Genomic DNA, 17,507 nt, shown 5'->3' with positions numbered 1-17,507 from the left:
GAGATAAATCCGCGTTCCACCACGCAGTTTTGTTTCCAAAGATCCGACAGGGAAACGTTTTCTGCAGGGTTTTCACTTCACGCCAAATGATTGTACCGAACCCATTTCTGATCTCACCGTTCTCAGCGCGTCTTGCTTCCGTCTTGGCGTCTGACGTCTTGAATATAATGAATGGGTCGCACTTTACACCATCCGAATCTGCTAAAAGCATAACAGTTGCACGATGTTTGTCTTTATTAGCGCATTTGATCCAAACCGTCTTCGTGCCCTTTGCTGAGATAGTTTTCTTCGGCACGTGTTCAAAATATACAGCTAGAAAGTATGTTAGACGTCTAGCATTAAATCATAATAAGAAATAAAACATTTTCGCACCTGTTTGGTCTGCGTTGAATATTTTGGTGCAGTTTTGTTCGGCAGCAGTTTGAAGTACCAAGGCGCGAAATGCTTCGGCAGCCTCGGCCGCGTCTTGAGGAGTGGTTGGGCCTTGACGCGTTCTTGTGCGCAACGGCAGTCTGTGTCGCCTCATGAACAGCTTCAACCAAGTTGAGGAGGCGGAGAACTTGTCGGGAGCAATAGCAGATTCCTTAGCCACTTCCATTGCCTTTGTTTTCAGCATGAACCGGGACACAGGAATTCCTTCCTTCCTAAATGTGTTGATCCACCGGACGATCTCTTCTTCTGCCTCGAGGCTCAAGACGGTGCCGTCTCCGAGCTTCCGAGAGTTAAGATGGCGTGCTCGGCCAGATGCACACGCTGACTGTATTGAAGCGGAGGCCTTTTTCCATTTGCTGATCTGCTTTTCTTTTGCTCTGTGGTCTTTTCGTGTGAGCTGCCCGTAGAAGTGCAGAATGGTGGCCTTGATGGAGTTGCCCTTGTTGAGAAACTTGAGGACGTCTCGTTTGTCGCCGTAGGCCACGGCAACTCGTTTGTATTGCTTTCGGCGCTTACTGGAGCCTGTGATGCACGGTCGACCCATGCTTCCTTCCCGCGCTGAAGCTATATGCGATACTGCTCTTTTAGAACCAATGGCGCGTAAAAATAACCGATCCCATATGAAAAGTACTGACCAATCGCAATGGCTAGATGTAGTTGTCGCCAACGACTAAATGTCGCCAAGGACTAAGACTATACGGTATGTCGCGAAGAAAACACTGAGCAAAAGAGGTCAAAAGACAATGTGGGTGAAGAACAGTGGGGTATCGACGGAGCGCGCCTCCGTCATGCTGCTTGGTGACAGTGACGGCAACAAGTTCATGCCCTACATTGTCTTCAAGACGAAGCCTTCCAACGACCAATCTATCCGAGACCACACCGACCGACATAAGTGTGGCTTTGGTCACCGTATCTGGAAGGACGTCCGCGAAATTAGACGTACGACAGGGCTGGAGGTATACGGTAATTCTAAAGGTATGAGCTCTGAAATAATTTAGTCATATTGTCTAATTATGACTAATGGTTTTGTAACTGTTTTGCATTAATCTAGGTTGGTGAAATGAAATACTGTCCGTCGAATTTTTGAAGTTCCATTTTGGCAGTCGTGTCCCACAGGAGCCCGTGCTGCTTCTGTGGGACGACTTGAGTGGACACTGGACGGGCCTGGTCAAGAGCTACACGGTGTTCATCAACGGCTTCCTGCTCAAGGTCCCGCCTCACACCACGGTAGCGCTCTACATGCGAAATGCGGTAGATCTCAAACCGAGTACTGTGTGTTAGAACAACGGCGTCACGTCTTTCCATGCGGGTGAACTGTGCGCAGATATATAATAGTGCGCTTTCAAGGACTTTACGGGACTCCCGTCGGGAGCAGGGCTCGGAAAATACAGGTAAAATTATATTGGGTATCTCAGAAAAAATAATCCGTGATTCCATTTCTTCAGGCTCCCGTAATAATATTGTGAAAACCGATTCGTTTGTCCTGCTGAATTGGCCAGTAAAGCGTCGCTTACGGAGAATTTGGAGGATGCTAAATCGGGGATGTCACAATTATAATCGGAGTGTAAATCGTTCATCGCTCTCGTAATTATGTGTAGCCTAGCAATTTTGATCAACATATATCACCTCGGCCCGATACTCGGTAAGTGCAGAGGCAACACCGCGCTTAAATCCGTCGCCTGCATATCTCAGTTACATGTATTACAGCGTGCGGCTTTTCCTGCTTAGTTGTGCTGTTAGTATTGTAACCTTGGCTATAATACCTAGCCAAGAGCGACTGCAACGATTGATGTCTGCGCGGCTGATTTAGCCTACAATGAGCGAATGCCGGTTGCACATCAGACATTCCATCTGGATAGCAAACAAATCGGCCAGCTATGGCTAAACCGGCTGATTAACAAACCTAAATCCGATGCATATGATTTGGTTCTGCAAGTCGCCCTTGTTAATAATCTTGAGTCTAAATCGACGTGCCCCAGTCTAAGTAAGAGTTCGGATTTAGTAAATCGGGGATCATATATCTTAATAAGCCACTAAATCGGCCGATTTACAATCCCACAAGACATTCTAATCGGTTTTCACAACAATAAGTATTATTACAAAGCCCGGAACAGCTCTGGATTTTACGTTGCTCTTTGGTATATAAAGAGGAAATACTTCAGCTAAGTACGGGGGTGGCTGCTGCGGCGACCGGCAAAACTGAACTGAGGACCGTCGTTGGCGGTGGTTGTATCGCTACTCTATTTCCAAGGAACGGTCTGTAGTCTGGATCACTCATCATTTTCTCTGCGTCTTTCCTTAGGATTATGGGTTTTAATAGCGTTCTGTGCTGATGCTCCAATTTGATCAATATTTAGTCTAAATATTTCAAGGTGTAAATTTGCTAGGAATACACGAAGAAATAATTTGACAAGAGTTCAACCTATAGACTGTCCTGTCTTCTTATTGAAGCACAGGAAATTGCGCTAGAATCTACGCCATGATCGCTGCGGCCTTTATGCTGACGACCTGCAGGGACTGACCTACTTCGAGCGGCGCAGCTAACATTTAGGCTGCTTGCGTCTTGGCCGAAAAGGTTTTGGGGGGCGGCCAAGAACGGCTAACTAGAGAATTGGGCAGGTAGTGCGCCTGACAACGGTGTGCAAGTCCGTTGAAGCAAACCAAAATCGTTCGGCTACAAACTACCAGTTAAGCCATTAGCTCTCTAGACAAACTGTACCAACCTACACGATTATCCTGCCTTGGCCCCTGATGTACATGTACTGTCGCCGCATCGAGGTTTCGCGAAAAAAGGTAGATATAGAGCGAAAGTATGACATTCCTGGCTAGTTCGTGATAGCGTTTTGGGAAGTGGGTGTATTTCAACTTGTGTTCCTGGATTTGCATGCATTCTCAGCGTCTTTAGTTAGCCCCCCCCCCCCCCCCCGATCTCTTCAGTCATGTGCGAGTGTTGATACCCTACGGGTTCCGGCCAAAAACCGAATAAGGGACCAGCCGCTACGGCAGCTCGATACGGAAACTCGATTGCGGCTTCCATTAATCACAACGACTCTAGGTCGATGAACTCGCTCATCAACACGCTAACGTTGCAATGTAATTGTAGGGATGAGCTATTAGTATTGCGTGCGGTGGGATCGACATCATCGTTGTCTTAGCGTGAAGGGATGCCGAAATCATCGTCACTGAAACACTTGAAGGGGGATCCCGTCAGCATGTTGACCGAGCTAAAAACAATCCGATGGATGTTGCTTGAGTGGCAGATAAATTAGGTGTCGCAGGTATATAAACTTGATTAAAGAGTATTAAATATAACAGATAATTTGTCTTAATCTCAACCGGATGGATCAATATAGCACCCTAAATTGATTAGGTAACGGGTTATTTAATACAGCAGGCATTTCAACTGCATTTGTGATTAACAATTAAAATCATATTCACCAGGTATTTGATGTGAGAAGAATGGCACCTCAGTGGCATCCGCCCATGGACTCTGGATAAAATCCAGAGAATTGTGTATTATTAGGACAATACGGAGCCGTAAAATTAGTGTTAGGGGCATCTAAAGGACTCTAGCGCAGTACTTTAGTGTTTTAACGGCCAGAATCTGATGAAATGCAATATACTTACTATTGGTAAAAATATATTTTACGGATAACCGGAAAGTCGAATAACCAGTTATTCCGTCAATATAATACTATAAGAAGCCGAGCATGCGAGCCTTTGTGTGCTAGATCCTCCATTCGCATTTGGTTGTTAAACTATACTGTAGAGCACCTAAGGCGATGCTTCGAGTCATCGTGAGGCCCATCCAAGCCGTCGAGAGGGCTCTGAGGAGTCGGGTGGTTACCTGGAAGGTCCAAAACGGACGCGTCTGGACTAGACATTTGTATTGAACCATAGGAAAGAGAAGATAGAACAGATAAGCCCTTTGGGCATCAATAACAGAACGGCTTTTCCTCCCAACCACTCAAGGAAGACGTCCGGGCTATCGGTGAGTACACATAGCATTTGGATAAAGCTGTTGGTAGGATTATGACTGTCGGTGGACACGCCTGCTAGTATTGTAGCGTGTGTTTATCCGTGGTCAGGCCAAGAGTAGAGAAGAAGTGGCCGTGTATACGACGGCGAGTCATCGCCTTGTAGTGGAGGAGGGAGGGCGCACTCTATTTATTCTTCCCACCGGAGTATAGCTCCGGTACTCTCGTATCAAGCCGTGACTGGCTGGGGGCCTTCCTTCCTGAAGGCCTGCGAGGTCTATATTGCGTGTGAGAGCGTGTCAGCCGTTGCTCGTGGATGGTGACGCTGGGTTTTCGTCGGTTGACTAAGCGGAAACACGGTGCACAGAGGAAACATCAACCCGGTGCAAGGGAAAGTTCCTGGACCTTCAGGTTCTAGCCCTAACAAACCCGCCGAGCCTTCGGGCTTATTGGGTGTGGTTCGGTGGGGAGTGTGATATTATATGATTTAGTGCGTGTTCCTACATGACACAGCGCTCGCGTTCACTCGCTCGCACAGACACGCCCCCGCCTGTCGGCGAATGAGCGTCGCGCTCGCATTCGCTCGCCCTCCCCGTGTTCAGCATTTTGGTCTCCTTAAAGCAAGTGGGTTGCATTCCGCAGCCACTGCAGCCCATGGTGGTAGGATCAACCGCTTACCAAATTCTCGGGTGTTCCGGCCCATGACGCTTTGTATGACTAAGACACCGACTATTGTAGTTCCCTAGACAGCTTGCTCAACACGCACACTACGTCTTGTATTGACACCTCATCGTTCCTTAAATGTTTTTACGTTATAAGCTGCTTTGCCTCATTAAGGGTATCTCACCACGGCAAACGCTAGTCGACTATTCAATCTACATAGAGGTACTGCTTCATTGGCTGTGGCAGCCACACCTGTGGCGCTCTTGCGCATTCCTCACAAAGCAGGCTTTGATGTTCATTAAAACAGTGTATCGTCGTGATAAAAGACCAGTGAAATGTCTATTTATCCAATAATTCGAAAGCCTGCAACCTAATTTGTCTCTCATCTTAGCAAACGCCTGTTCACTGACAGGATAAAAAATAACCCTCGCAATAGTAACATTAACATCGTTAGTAGAAGGTGGCACTGGATAATCTCTACACTAAGTTAAGCTTACAATCACAATGTTGGTGCTTAAACCCAGGTAAAATGCGTGTTTGTTTTTGCCCCGGAAAACGGTGTGATAGATGTAAGCCCTAACCTCTTATTCTCTGATTTGCTTCCTGTAAAGAGGGTTCAAGAGGACATAAAACACATGATTATGGGGGGGCTTCGCTCCAATAAATATTTTTCCGAGCCCTGGTCGGAAGATCCAAGAAACCTGTGATCTCGACTCTAACCTAACAACGTCCGCGAGTTCTCCCAATTCAACGAGTTGGCTCGGCCGCCAGTAGATCGTGGCATTCTTCAAGATAACGAGTTCAGTGCCGTCATTAACCGAAAGGGGTGAATTCTAAGGACAGTTGACGTGCACTCCAATACAAACAATAGAAACACGGGTACTGCGCCGTGTAGCGGGACACCGCCTACATCCATTCGATGTTGTGTGGACTGCGGAAGTGGAACATGCATTATGAAATAATGTTTGTGTAATAAATGGGAAGGTTTGATATATGCTTCAATAATTGTATTTTATATTGCGTTATAACAATTATGACCAGAACTAGAAAGTATCATTATTTGATTTTGAATACTCTAGTATTTAAAATAGTTAATGAAATAACTGTAATTGTTTTTGCAAATATTGACGAATATTCATAAAACAGCAGTTCGGGTCGACGCAAAAGAAACGCGGAGCAATTGTTGGGCGATCTCTTTGCATTGAGGTCCACCATACTGGAAACCCAGGAGCTCCAGCCGCTGTACGTCGGTGTGATCAGTTCTGATGACAGTCTGTTTGTCGCTGCTCGATCCACAGCAGCCAGATAGCAGTCTAGCCTCGAATACCCCTACCATAACCGTTTTCGGGCTGTCTCGATAGTGTGTACAAGTTACCGCCAGTTTCTTTTGACTGGCAAAGTCCAGGATCACCATTATCGGCGAACCTTCCATACTGTACGAAGCCAAAGATCGGGTATCACCGGCGACGGTGCTGTCGTCACGAAGGATCCTTTCAACCGTCATTTGCAGTTTAACATATCGACCGCCAAGACCAGCGCCCCCATGATAGCGGTGGCTGCGTCTTGCAGACAAGCCCTCTCCTTTGCCCAGGACATGTAGCAGTGTTGTTTAAGCGTTACTACATGTGGCGAGGCAGAAGCGATTGGTCTTGGAGCTCCGTTGCCGTCCTCCCTTGACCAGGGCCAGGAGCGACTTCAAGTAGGCCGGCCCAAAAATCGCCAGAAAAAAGCACTTTTTAGCTCGGCAGAAAAAACACGTCAAACGGCCGCCATACAAAACGCCAGTCAATCGCCATTGCGTCCGGCCTGCAGCAAAGACGACGCTTCGGCCCGCGCGTTTATTGTAGCCGCAGCCCGCAAGCAGGATGATCGGAACGCCCGCCGCCGCCTCTCGACCGCACAGGCATCAGCCAGCACCACTTCCGCTTTTGACTCGAAGACAGAGCGCGCGCGCTGCCTCCTGATCCGTTTGGGGTTCCTGGACGCTGATCGTCTGCCCTCCGTCCGTCTCGCTACAGTACTTTATTCCTCCTCCCACCCCCATCGCCACAAATGTCCACCGCCGCCATCGCGTGGATGTCGCCCATGGCGCCGCTGCCGCAGCTCTCGGTCTCGGACGACCCGGCGGAGAACTCCAAGCAGGTGCTCAAGGCGCTCAAGTGCGTGGCCTTCTCCAGCAAACAGGTGGGCGACATGCTGCGCCGCCGCCGCGAGCGCCTGGCGCGCCGCCTGCAGGCCGTGGCGGACGAGACGGAGCTGCTGCGCGCGCACATCGTGGAGAACGTGCTGAGCCAGCGCCAGCGCGCCGAGCAGCTGGCCGAGCTGCGCGACGACCTGGAGCAGGCGCAGACGCTGGGCCACGCCGAGCTGCTCAAGGACCTGGCGGACGAGCTCAAGCTGCTGCGCCGCGAGGACCAGCGCGAGCGCGTGCTGCTGAGCAACCTCAAGCGCACGCTGCGCTCCCGCGTGCGCCTGCACAAAGCGCTGCAGCAGCAGAAGGGTGCGGCCGACGAGGCCACCGTGGTCTTCAACTGCAAGCACAACCTCATCCAGTCCATGGTGGCCACGTGCGCCAAGACCACGTTCCTGTCGGCCTCCGAGCTCGGCTACGAGGAGGAGGGCTACGTGGACGACGAGGACGAGGACGCCGACGCCCAGTGCAGCAGCGCCGGCGAGAGCGACTACGATCTCTCGGACTTCGCGGAAGCCGACGATGTCGACATGGCGCAGCAGGATGCCGAGGCCGCAGACTACCCGAAGCTTCGCGTTGCGCAGCCGGACGAGGAGTGTCCGGGTGAAGACGACAAGGACGAGGTAGGCGAGCTCTCGAGCGTGAGTGCCTGGTCCTTCGAGAGCGACTCGCAGGCCAGCTCGTCAGTCAAGGACAGTCGTCGCCGCTCGGTGTCGTTCGGTCCGTTGCCACTTGGTAATCTGGCTGAGGAGAACGTCGAGATGAAATCTCCGTCTTCCCGGTCGCCGCTGACGTTGGAGGAGCTGAGCGACGGAGAACAAGATGGAAGAGATAGACGCAGCAGCGAGTGATCGCTGCGATTTTGGCTACAGCATGGGTCGAGCGCAGAGGTTTACGCAAGTGCTGGACGCCATCGTCAAGGAGGGTGAAGCGTAATAGCTTGTAAATATACTTTCTGTAGTACGTGATTCCATTTGAGACCAGCTCGCAGCGTCCTTTTCAAACTCTGAAAGCGTACACTGCAATGTGTGGAGATGTCGGCGGTGATTTGCTGGTAGCAATGGACGAAATGTGACCCACTTCAACTTGACCAAGCCAAGGATAGTGATTGGAGTATCACGACTCTTTTCGTTTATCGTTGCCAATGTTCGGTTGTACTACTTGTATGCTAGAACACGAATCTGATCACCTTTAGCTCCAGAGGATGGCAAGCGCGAGATACCGATGCCAGAGTGCAATGAATACTACTGGAGCAATGGAGATACGGCACGATCACGATTCATTCATACGTTAGGGTATGAGCCAAGTCGATGAGGTGCGACCATTGGAAGTCAAAATAATTGTTTGGTTAGGACTCGGTCACCGATGGCCATCCACAGGGAGTTTCAGTTGTCCATACCCGGCCGAAATGCCCCCCCCCCTTTTTTTTTGAAAGTCTCCGCACCCGTACAGCACAATTTTTGTTGTTGTGAAATGTAAACAGACGATGAAGCAAAGGCAGAAGCTGCGATATAGCATCTTGACTAGTCCGAACGACTCTGACTCAAAAGTACGGGCAACCATGGCCAATGGAACATGCGACCACGGCTACCGCATTTCGCATGTAGAGAAACACACCCCATGTCATAGGTAGGTTAATTACTGCACTTGAGCCTAAAAACAATGTAAACCCAAAAACTGGGTCACGCGATCATTTCGTACACAAAATTGGCAAGATGGTTGGTCATGCGGATGGCGCGGAGCGATCTCCTCTAGGATGGCGCTTAAGCTAGCAACAAGTCTAGGCGCCATCTACAACTATGTTGCACAGGAATCACACCACTTAACCAATTATCTACAGCGTTGCTTCTTCTACTACCATCGCTGCAGCAGCCGTGTTGTGCGCTCTCTCGAGCTTGCGCGTTGTGGTTTAACCTCTGGGCCCACACCAGGCGTGGCTACTAACTATCACTCCGACGAGGCGTATACCTCCAAGCGCGCGGGGAGGGGGCAGCGCGACGTTGGCGAGCGCCTTCGCGCGCTTGGAACTGGTGGCTCAATGTGCATGCAAAAATGCGCAAAATACCCAAATTAGGGGTGTATCTCTCTACATGCGATCCCACGGATTTTTCTCTCGCATCTCTGATTGGTCTAAATAAAGGTGTATCGCTTAAACCGCTGTAGCGCTCTACATGCGAAATGCGGTATCCGAATTATAGCGGAATGATGAACGCAAGGTCTAACCTCGGGGTGCGTTGAACGCTCCAGTAGTGGTGACCGTAGATTTACGAAGATCATTAGATTCATCTTCTTTCTCTAATGAGCGAATTGCAGTACATTGAAATGTTATCACAAATGAATGGGTATCACGGCTCGGATGGGGGAACCTCTTGGAGCCGAGAAAACTCAAGAAATCTACAGGAACTTCTTGTCGACATACCACTGAGACTTGTAGTCGTCACCCAGGATGTCCGTAATAGGCACGGCAGTATCAAGCTGGCCGCTGAACGGCACGCGCTGGCCCTTACCGCGCCGGGGCCGCGGTTGTTGAACTCCTTAAAGTACACGTTAGCCGTGCCGTTGCCCTTGTTCCACCGGTCCCAACCCTTCGGGTTGATGACGTCGCCGAGCTCGCTGTTCTGGAAAACGACGCGGGCGTACGGGAACCACGGGTGGCCAAGGAAAGCTGCAGATTTGTTGTAGCAGCCGAACACGCGGGCGTTGTTGATGACATATTCGGACAGGTTGGAGCTGTTGCCGTTGCCGTTCGCGGTGATGGAACCGTTGCCGATCGACTCGATATCGCACGACTCAAACCAGGACTTAGACAAGAGGCCGAAGATGAAGTCAACAGCACCGTTGATGTAGGACTTGGCGTACAATTGAGGACCCTTGTTGGCACACAGCGTGTCCTGGTATCCCGTCATATTCATGCCGTAAAACCCGTGCTTGGGGCCGTCCACGTAGACAGCGATAGCCTGGCCGAGGTTCTTGATCTTGGGCTGCGGGTTGGCAACGTTGAGATTGTACACTCGGGTACCATTCTTCGACTTGAAGAGCATGGTGCTGACCAGTTGGTTGCGTGGGCCCGTCATGTTGGCCGGTAGATCCTTTTGGGCCATCGAGTGGGTAATGGTGACCTGGTTGTGGGCGTACGACTGCGTGTTGCACGTGTAGCCCTGCAGCACGATCGGGCCGTTGAAATTCGGGACCACGACTTGCTCCCTGTACACGCCCGGGTACACGAAGAGCGTGTGCTCAGCCGTCGTGTTGGGAATGTTGGCCACACCCTCGGACACAGTCTTGTAGCTGCCAGGGTGCTTGCCAGTGGCATCAACGACGATGGCACCCTTCGGGGGCTGAACGCGCGCGTTCGGTCCGCTGCATTTGGCACCGCCTCCGAATCCGGCCAGTGCGCCCGATGCGAAGGTAGCGAGGACCACGAGTGGGGTGAAGAAGCGCATAGTCCGTCGAGTTGACTTGAGCTGCGAGAAGAAAAACAAAAAGTGAGCTTCATTACGGGAGCTTTTGGTGGTGCGAAGGCCACAGTTGGGTCTTGGATCACAATGCTTGTGTTGCTGGTCGTGTTCGTTTACGGCACAGCGAACGTCCTCAGTCTTGCTACATGTGTGTCGCGTTGTTGTGTTAGGTCAATTGCCAACAGTGTTGGCAAATTGCAAATAGTCGCATTAACATGTAAGATACCCATCTCGTGAGCCTCATTTATTGAAGTTGTTTGTGCTTTCTACGAGGATAGAACAGAAGAGAGGCCTTTGGCGATTGTATCTGTGTTTCCGGCCAGGATCGAATGGAAGTGAGCCTTAAGTTTTGTTGTATTTGCGTCGGCGTGTGTTTCTGACACTGCAGCTGCGATCTTGTCGCGAGATTGGCTCCATGACTTCTATGATTGAGCTTGTCTCTTTGACTCATTATCATACAAGCAGCTGAATGATGAGATTGCACCAACGGCATTCTGTTTGTCATCGAGAGCTACAATTCATCGGACGCATGCTGCCGTTCGCTCGATAACCGGCCGATTTGATGGTTCGACTGCTCAATTTGACGACTGTTGCAATCTTCAAACGCGACGTGGTCTTCCAAAACCCAGCTGCCTGAGGCGGGGTGCAAAATGGAACACTCGGCTGTCCCTGAAGTTTGAACGGTAAACTCCCTGCGTCGCGCTCAGCCAAACTAAGTAAGGCTACTGGCGCGCTGCTAAGCGAGCTATCAAAACGAGCGTTTGAAGCACATAACATGTATTAAAATAATGATACAGCAGATATGTTTGCAGGAGTGATATCGCAAGTTTATCGCGAGAAAGGTTACATGTATGTTTGGCCTTCAATGAAGGCTTCATTGCTTCGCGCGCCATTTCGTGAGTTCTACGATTTTTTTCTCACGTCACAGTACTCTCCCTATGCACGATACGCTATTGCCCTGCATGTACCGATCACAAGCCCATGCAATAGAGCGAATACTGAGCGAGGCGCTGCTAGCAACCCATGTAAGCTTAACACCAGATCTACTGAGAACGAAATAATTGAAGCCTCTCTTCAACGTCCGTGTCGGCATTGGTATCTCATGCACGAATGAAAGCTTCAGATGGCTTCACAGCCCCTCTACAGCGTCCTAGTCTACAATTGTACATGTTTTGGCAGGCATTCGAAGCCGATGGACGTAAAATCTGCGCAATGTTCAGCGAGATGGTGCCAAGATATTCAACCTACTACGTAAATTTATGGTCGTCTTCTGACAAGCTCTACGTACAGTATCACACGCAAGAATTCTAGACTAAATTACGTAAAGTGATTGTTCGAGGCTCATCAGTGCATTCGTCTCTCGAGTTACCGAGAGGATTTCCTCACAAAGATTCAGAGCAGATCTTGGTATTTTTGCGAACATCAGTTGAGCCTCGGGACCCCGTCGGGTCGAAAAAGTAACAACAAAATAAATCGGTTGACTCCCACGCGGGAAGATTGACGAATGAGCCCAAATGGCAACTGCAGTTGTCCCGGGAACACACTGCAGCCAATCAATTTTTGCTTCCTAAAATAACCACTTGTCGTTCCAAAATAGGTTTCCTTCATCTTATAGTAGGCTGCCACACCAATCACACCTTAACTTCGACCCTATCTGTTTTCGCGGGGCTTCAAGCAAAAGCGCGTCGTTTCATAACGGATCATAATGGGACGCACGCCAAAAGCCAAGCGTGGCTGCTCGCACAGGGCTTACTCTCGAAAAAGATCTAAGCGACTCGTCGTGTCCTAACCTCTTCCAACTCCCGCCGCAAGAATGGGCCTGCTGAACCTGCTGCGCAAGCTCAAGAAGGACGACAGCGAGGCGCGCATCCTCGTGCTGGGGCTGGACAACGGCGGCAAGACCACCATCCTCAAGAAGCTCTCGGAGGAGGACATCAGCCACATCATGCCCACGCAGGGCTTCAACGTCAAGAGCCTGCAGGTGGACGGCTTCAAGCTCAACATGTGGGACATCGGCGGCCAGAAGACAATCCGCCCCTACTGGAGGAACTACTACGAGCAGACCGACGCCCTGGTGAGGCTGCTTCAACGTCGTAAATACTAATTAGCAACGTGACAAGCTAATTATTTTGTATGTGTGTGGTTCTTAGATCTACGTGATCGACAGCGCGGACCGCCGCCGCCTTGAGGAGACGGGCATGGAGCTCGTGACGCTGCTCGAGGAGGAGAAGCTCTCGAACGTGCCCATCCTCGTGTTCGCCAACAAGCAGGACCTGCTGAACGCACTGCCCTCGGGCGAAATCTCCACGGCGCTCAACCTGGCCACCATCCGCGACCGCACGTGGCACATCCAGGCCTGCTCGGCCAAGACGGGCGAGGGCCTGCAAGAAGGCATGGAGTGGATAGTCAACACAATGAGCACCGGACGGGAGGCCAAGTAAGACTCAAGTCGGGGCGCAATGATGGAGCAGCACAGGCCGTTGGAAGGAACGGTGCAATGTGCGGGGCTTTGCCGTCTTCAATATCAACAACCCGCTTCAAACACTCACTCACTCACTCACTCACTGCAGATAGGCATCAGCGACCAGCCAGCTATTGCACGCACTCACCCTGCGACTATCTGTAAGGTATCATCAATAATGCCTTTGAACGATAACACCTCCTTGTAGGTTTTTGGCTTGTGCACACCAACGCACTCCACGACTTCTTTTATTAGTGGCTGTTCTGTGTCGAGCATTCGGGTGTCTTTCACCTGAGTAAACCCTGGTGCTACGTGCGATCGCAGGCAGTCGCTTAGGCCTCGAACTCGACGCCAATCTTGACCTGCTCCGCCTGTGCGACGATGTCGGCGATCTTCACGGCCTTCTCGGCGGCGTCCTCCAGGTCGTCGGCCACAATCATCTTAATGCCCGACTCGGCGATAATCTTACGCGCAGGCTCCACGTTGGTGCCCTGCAGACGGATGATGACCGGCTTCTTCAAGCCCAGGTCCTTGGCAGCGGCCACGATACCGGCGGCGATCACGTCGCAGCGCATGATACCGCCGAAAATGTTCACCAGGATCGACTTGACCTGGTCGTCGCCGTCCAGGATCTCGAAGGCCTTCTTGACCTGCTCCTCCGTGGCACCTCCGCCCACGTCCAGGAAGTTGGCGGGCGAGCCGCCGTACAGCGAGATGATGTCCATCGTGGCCATGGCCAGACCGGCGCCGTTCACGAGGCAGCCGATGTTGCCGTCCAGACCGATGTAGTTCAGGTCGTAAGCGCTGGCCTCGACCTCACGCGGGTCCTCCTGGGTCTTGTCGCGCTTGGCGAAGATCTCCTTGTGGCGGAAGGCGGCGTTGTCGTCGTAGTTGAGCTTGGCGTCGCAAGCGAAGATCTCGCCCTCGCGGGTCTCGGCCAGCGGGTTGATCTCCACGAGCGTAGCGTCCACGCCGATGAACATGTTGTACAGGTTCTTGATCTGCGTCTCGAGCTTCCTGAGGACCTCGCCCTCGCCGCCCAGCGCCTTGGCCAGACGCGAGACCTGCGCGTCCGTGGGGCCCGTCGAGATGTCGACGTTCTCCTTGAAGATGAGCTCGGGCGTGGCCTCGGCCACATCCTCAATGGAGGTTCCGCCGGCGGGGGAGGCCACCATGACGGGGCCCTGCGACGCGCGGTCCATGAGGATCGAGAAGTACATCTCGCGGCGCATCCAGACGCGCTCCATGAGGAAGACCTTAGCCACCTCAATGCCCTTCTCGCCCGTCTGCTTGGTCACGAGCGTCTCGCCGAGCATCTTCTTGGCGAAGTCCTCGGCCTGCTCCGGCTTGGTGCACATGTGCACGCCGCCCTTGAAGCCGTTCTTGAACGTGCCCAGGCCACGGCCGCCCGTGAGCGCCTGCGCCTTGATCACCACGTCCACGCCCTCTGTTCCGTCATATCCAATGCAGAATCTTTTGTTAAACTACAAGCTCTCGACATCTATGCACGTTGGGGAGGAGATGATAGGGCAGTAGGTAGATCCCCTCCCCCTTATTAGTTATATTGTAGTTGTTGCACGCACCACGGTCGCCGCGGATCTTGCTGAAGGCGGCCTTGGCCTCGGCCGGAGTGTCGGCCGGGATGCCCTGCGGCGTGGCGACGCCGAAGTCCTTCATGATCTCCAGCGACTGGAACTCGTGCAGGTTGAGGCGGCGCACCTGCGCGCTCTGGCGAACGGGCAGCGACATAAGCTTGGGGTTACGCAGCGCGCGGCCGAACATGGTGGAGACTCTAGCGACGACGACGTGCGGGTGGCTGAAGGCGGCTCGGGAAATGATACCGGGCGCTTCTTGGCCCCACAGAACGCGGGGAGCTCAATTCGGCGCAGCCACGGTACGTGCGAGGATTGATTATTATCAACGAGCTTCCCCGCGGTGGTTAACGCTCTTTTGCGGAGACGGAGCGGTTGGCGAAACGCAGGCCGTGTGGATTGGGCGAAAATCGCCGGAAACTCGGCAATTGGACGAAACACGCCAGTGGGATCCCTAAACCTTGCGCTTCATACTGTACTTGAACTCTGAGGGGCGCATCTTCAAGCGTACAAAAACCTACACAATGTTAAACCGCCATTGAAAACCGGTGATTGGCCGCCGCATCGTCGGTATCTGCTGCCGTGCGCGTGGCGTCATGAGCTCAACGATCTCCAGTGCGCTTACGGGCGGCGCTAGTGTGCAGATCGCAGGCGGAGGCAGCGTCGCGGATGGAAGCGCTTCAGCTGCATTGCATTCCTGAGGCGGAGGTAGTCCGCGACCGAGCGAGGGGGGAGCAGCACATTTCTCAGCTTTGCCCGCGATGCAATCATCGAAGCGCAAGGACCTCCTGTCAGCACCGTCGGGATGCCACTTGAAGCCTCGGACTCCGCGTCGGAGTCAATGCGGACTGTCCTCGATCTCTTCTTGCAGGCAGATTGGAGCGTTTGGTGCCGAGATCGCTCGAACGGTGCAAGGTGTACCATGAGGTACAGTACTGATGTATGAGTACCACATCATTCGATGAAGATGGCTGTATCATCGTTCTAATGCGTGTAGAGCTCAGGCTTGGCTGGGTTGGCGCTACATGTACGTAGCAACCCAGTGATTCGTTGACAGCAACTGACGCAGGACTCCGATTGACCGGGCGAAAAGTTATCCTGTGTGATATCTGTGAACTAGGCTCACTTCGCTTCATGGGTTCTGGGTTCTCTAAAACTCAGAGGTTGATATTGCCGCGCGCGAGTTCGTGCGTGTCCGCCAAGCTCATTATTCGACTTGATCCATCGAGAAAACACCAGCTCCAGCAACCAGCTCACCACGACCAAGATGCAGCTCGCGCAATTCCTCTCCGTTGCTAGTATGGCGCTGTCCATGAACATGGCAGATTGCGCTGTGACCGCTACGGATATCCTAGCCCTCGATATCTACTCTAGCGCTGACTGCGAGGGAGCGCCCGATGCGCTGGTGCTCTGGCCGTCGACGGACTGTACGGAGAGCGGGAGTATCGAATACTGCGAAGAAGCTGAAGAAGGATATCAAGCCGCCAGCTGCGTTTCGGATCCGTACGCTCATACTGCAGAGGTCTTTGGGGACGTGCCCTACGTGCTGGTGGACGTGTTTAACGATACCGAGTGTGGGGTGTACTCGGGCTCGTTTGCACTGCGCGCGAATGGCGACTGCATCGTACGCGGGCAAACCTCGGTCAAGGTTGTGATGAACACCAACGGGTCTGCCACGGTGGAGGAGTACACTGGAGAAAGCTGCAGTGCCCAAGACCTCATCGAAGGCGACCTCGTTGAAGCTAGCTGGTTCGACAGCTACATTTGTGCCGACGAGGGATTCGTGTTCTACAACAACGCATACCCGGGGACGAGCGGCAGCGGCAGCTTAGCCGTTGCTCACAGCGAAGGCCGCCACCATTTCAAGTCTCACCTAACGACGTACCTAGCTTCGCTGAGGATGTAATGGCGCGGTTCATTCCTCCCGGCACTGCATTCGGTTCTACTGAGTTTGAAAAGGAAAAAAAATCAATGAATGCCTCCTTTCTTCTTTCACTACATGTTGCGTGTGGATGTTGTAAACTCCAGACCATCGGCCCACTTTCGAGTCCATATTGGTGGCTGTTCAACAACTTTCACAGCATGGTTCAGCATGTTGTTCAAAACACTTGGTGCCAACCGGGACCAAACAAGAGTTTGCCACGAGTGCTTCATTGCGAACTTCTTGCCTCGTCACACTTGCGACGAGGCAAAGCAACAGATGGCAGCTGTCGACAATACCGGTATCAAACTATATACCGGTAATAAAGAAGTTACATGCAAAGAGCTTCTTCAACGCTTCGAGCATCTTCGCCTCGGGTCATGGCGTCGGCCTCGTCGTTCAACGCCACGCTGGCCGTGTTGCTGGCCGCCAAGTACTGCCGCCAATACCCGCTGTTCCGCTGGCGTGAGGAGGCGCTCCCGTCCATGGGGCGGCGCGCCGAGAAGTACTGCTTCCGCGTGGACATGCTCAACCTGCAGCAGGAGAGCTGCGGCGAGATGCTGCTGGCGCTCATGCCGGCGCAGCTGAGCCTCCTGGACTTCCAGAAGGAGAACACGCTATACAAGCTCAAGGCCCTGCTCGTCACGCTCAAGGTACGGCTCTCCGTGACGTTTTACGACCGAGATACGAAGTATAAGTAGAGCTCTGATCTCTGCTAGTGTCTCTGTTACTGCAGCACCCGTATATCCTACCAGTGCTGGACATCTTCTACTCCAAGGAGAAGAAGGCGCTAGTAGTAGTGCAGCCGTTCG

General features: G+C 52.3%; 8 protein-coding genes across 8 annotated transcripts; 3 read left to right on the top strand and 5 right to left on the bottom strand.

Moving 5' to 3' along the window:
* Positions 1 to 73: 73 nt before the first annotated feature.
* PHYSODRAFT_456420 (hypothetical protein) lies at positions 74 to 289 on the bottom strand (the record flags this gene model as incomplete). The annotated part of the gene is made up of 1 exon (XM_009535210.1): positions 74 to 289. A coding segment is annotated over one exon (216 nt), but the record flags the coding sequence as incomplete, so codon positions are not given.
* Positions 290 to 343: 54 nt separating this feature from the next.
* PHYSODRAFT_521063 (hypothetical protein) lies at positions 344 to 976 on the bottom strand (the record flags this gene model as incomplete). The annotated part of the gene is made up of 1 exon (XM_009535209.1): positions 344 to 976. The coding sequence occupies one exon, from the start codon at positions 974 to 976 to the stop codon at positions 344 to 346; it is 633 nt and encodes a 210-aa protein (XP_009533504.1).
* Positions 977 to 1,175: 199 nt separating this feature from the next.
* Positions 1,176 to 1,713, top strand: PHYSODRAFT_337533 (hypothetical protein; the record flags this gene model as incomplete). The annotated part of the gene is made up of 2 exons (XM_009535208.1): positions 1,176 to 1,388; positions 1,549 to 1,713. The coding sequence occupies 2 exons, from the start codon at positions 1,176 to 1,178 to the stop codon at positions 1,711 to 1,713; spliced, it is 378 nt and encodes a 125-aa protein (XP_009533503.1).
* A 5,371-nt stretch (positions 1,714 to 7,084) lies between these two features.
* On the bottom strand, positions 7,085 to 8,108 carry PHYSODRAFT_352368 (hypothetical protein; the record flags this gene model as incomplete). Its single annotated transcript, XM_009535207.1, has 3 exons — positions 7,461 to 8,108; positions 7,123 to 7,406; positions 7,085 to 7,092 (listed from the first exon to the last, which is right to left on the bottom strand). The coding sequence occupies exons 1-3, from the start codon at positions 7,628 to 7,630 to the stop codon at positions 7,085 to 7,087; spliced, it is 462 nt and encodes a 153-aa protein (XP_009533502.1). The 5' UTR covers positions 7,631 to 8,108.
* Positions 8,109 to 9,657: 1,549 nt separating this feature from the next.
* PHYSODRAFT_337531 (hypothetical protein) lies at positions 9,658 to 10,706 on the bottom strand (the record flags this gene model as incomplete). The annotated part of the gene is made up of 2 exons (XM_009535206.1): positions 9,658 to 9,738; positions 9,771 to 10,706. The coding sequence occupies 2 exons, from the start codon at positions 10,704 to 10,706 to the stop codon at positions 9,658 to 9,660; spliced, it is 1,017 nt and encodes a 338-aa protein (XP_009533501.1).
* A 1,828-nt stretch (positions 10,707 to 12,534) lies between these two features.
* PHYSODRAFT_337530 (hypothetical protein) lies at positions 12,535 to 13,162 on the top strand (the record flags this gene model as incomplete). Its single annotated transcript, XM_009535205.1, has 2 exons — positions 12,535 to 12,795; positions 12,872 to 13,162. 2 exons carry the CDS (start codon positions 12,535 to 12,537, stop codon positions 13,160 to 13,162), a joined length of 552 nt encoding a protein of 183 aa, XP_009533500.1.
* A 234-nt stretch (positions 13,163 to 13,396) lies between these two features.
* On the bottom strand, positions 13,397 to 15,273 carry PHYSODRAFT_352366 (hypothetical protein; the record flags this gene model as incomplete). Its single annotated transcript, XM_009535204.1, has 3 exons — positions 13,397 to 14,629; positions 14,766 to 15,029; positions 15,249 to 15,273. 3 exons carry the CDS (start codon positions 15,271 to 15,273, stop codon positions 13,515 to 13,517), a joined length of 1,404 nt encoding a protein of 467 aa, XP_009533499.1. The 3' UTR covers positions 13,397 to 13,514.
* Positions 15,274 to 16,092: 819 nt separating this feature from the next.
* On the top strand, positions 16,093 to 16,680 carry PHYSODRAFT_520180 (hypothetical protein; the record flags this gene model as incomplete). Its single annotated transcript, XM_009535203.1, has 1 exon — positions 16,093 to 16,680. One exon carries the CDS (start codon positions 16,093 to 16,095, stop codon positions 16,678 to 16,680), a length of 588 nt encoding a protein of 195 aa, XP_009533498.1.
* Positions 16,681 to 17,507: the final 827 nt, after the last annotated feature.

Source organism: Phytophthora sojae (genome assembly GCF_000149755.1).
Source record: "Phytophthora sojae unplaced genomic scaffold PHYSOscaffold_8, whole genome shotgun sequence".
NCBI classification, from domain to species: Eukaryota; Oomycota; class Peronosporomycetes; order Peronosporales; family Peronosporaceae; genus Phytophthora; species Phytophthora sojae.
The sequence above is the reverse complement of the archived record's forward strand: the minus strand, read 5'-3'. Positions and strand labels throughout refer to the sequence as shown.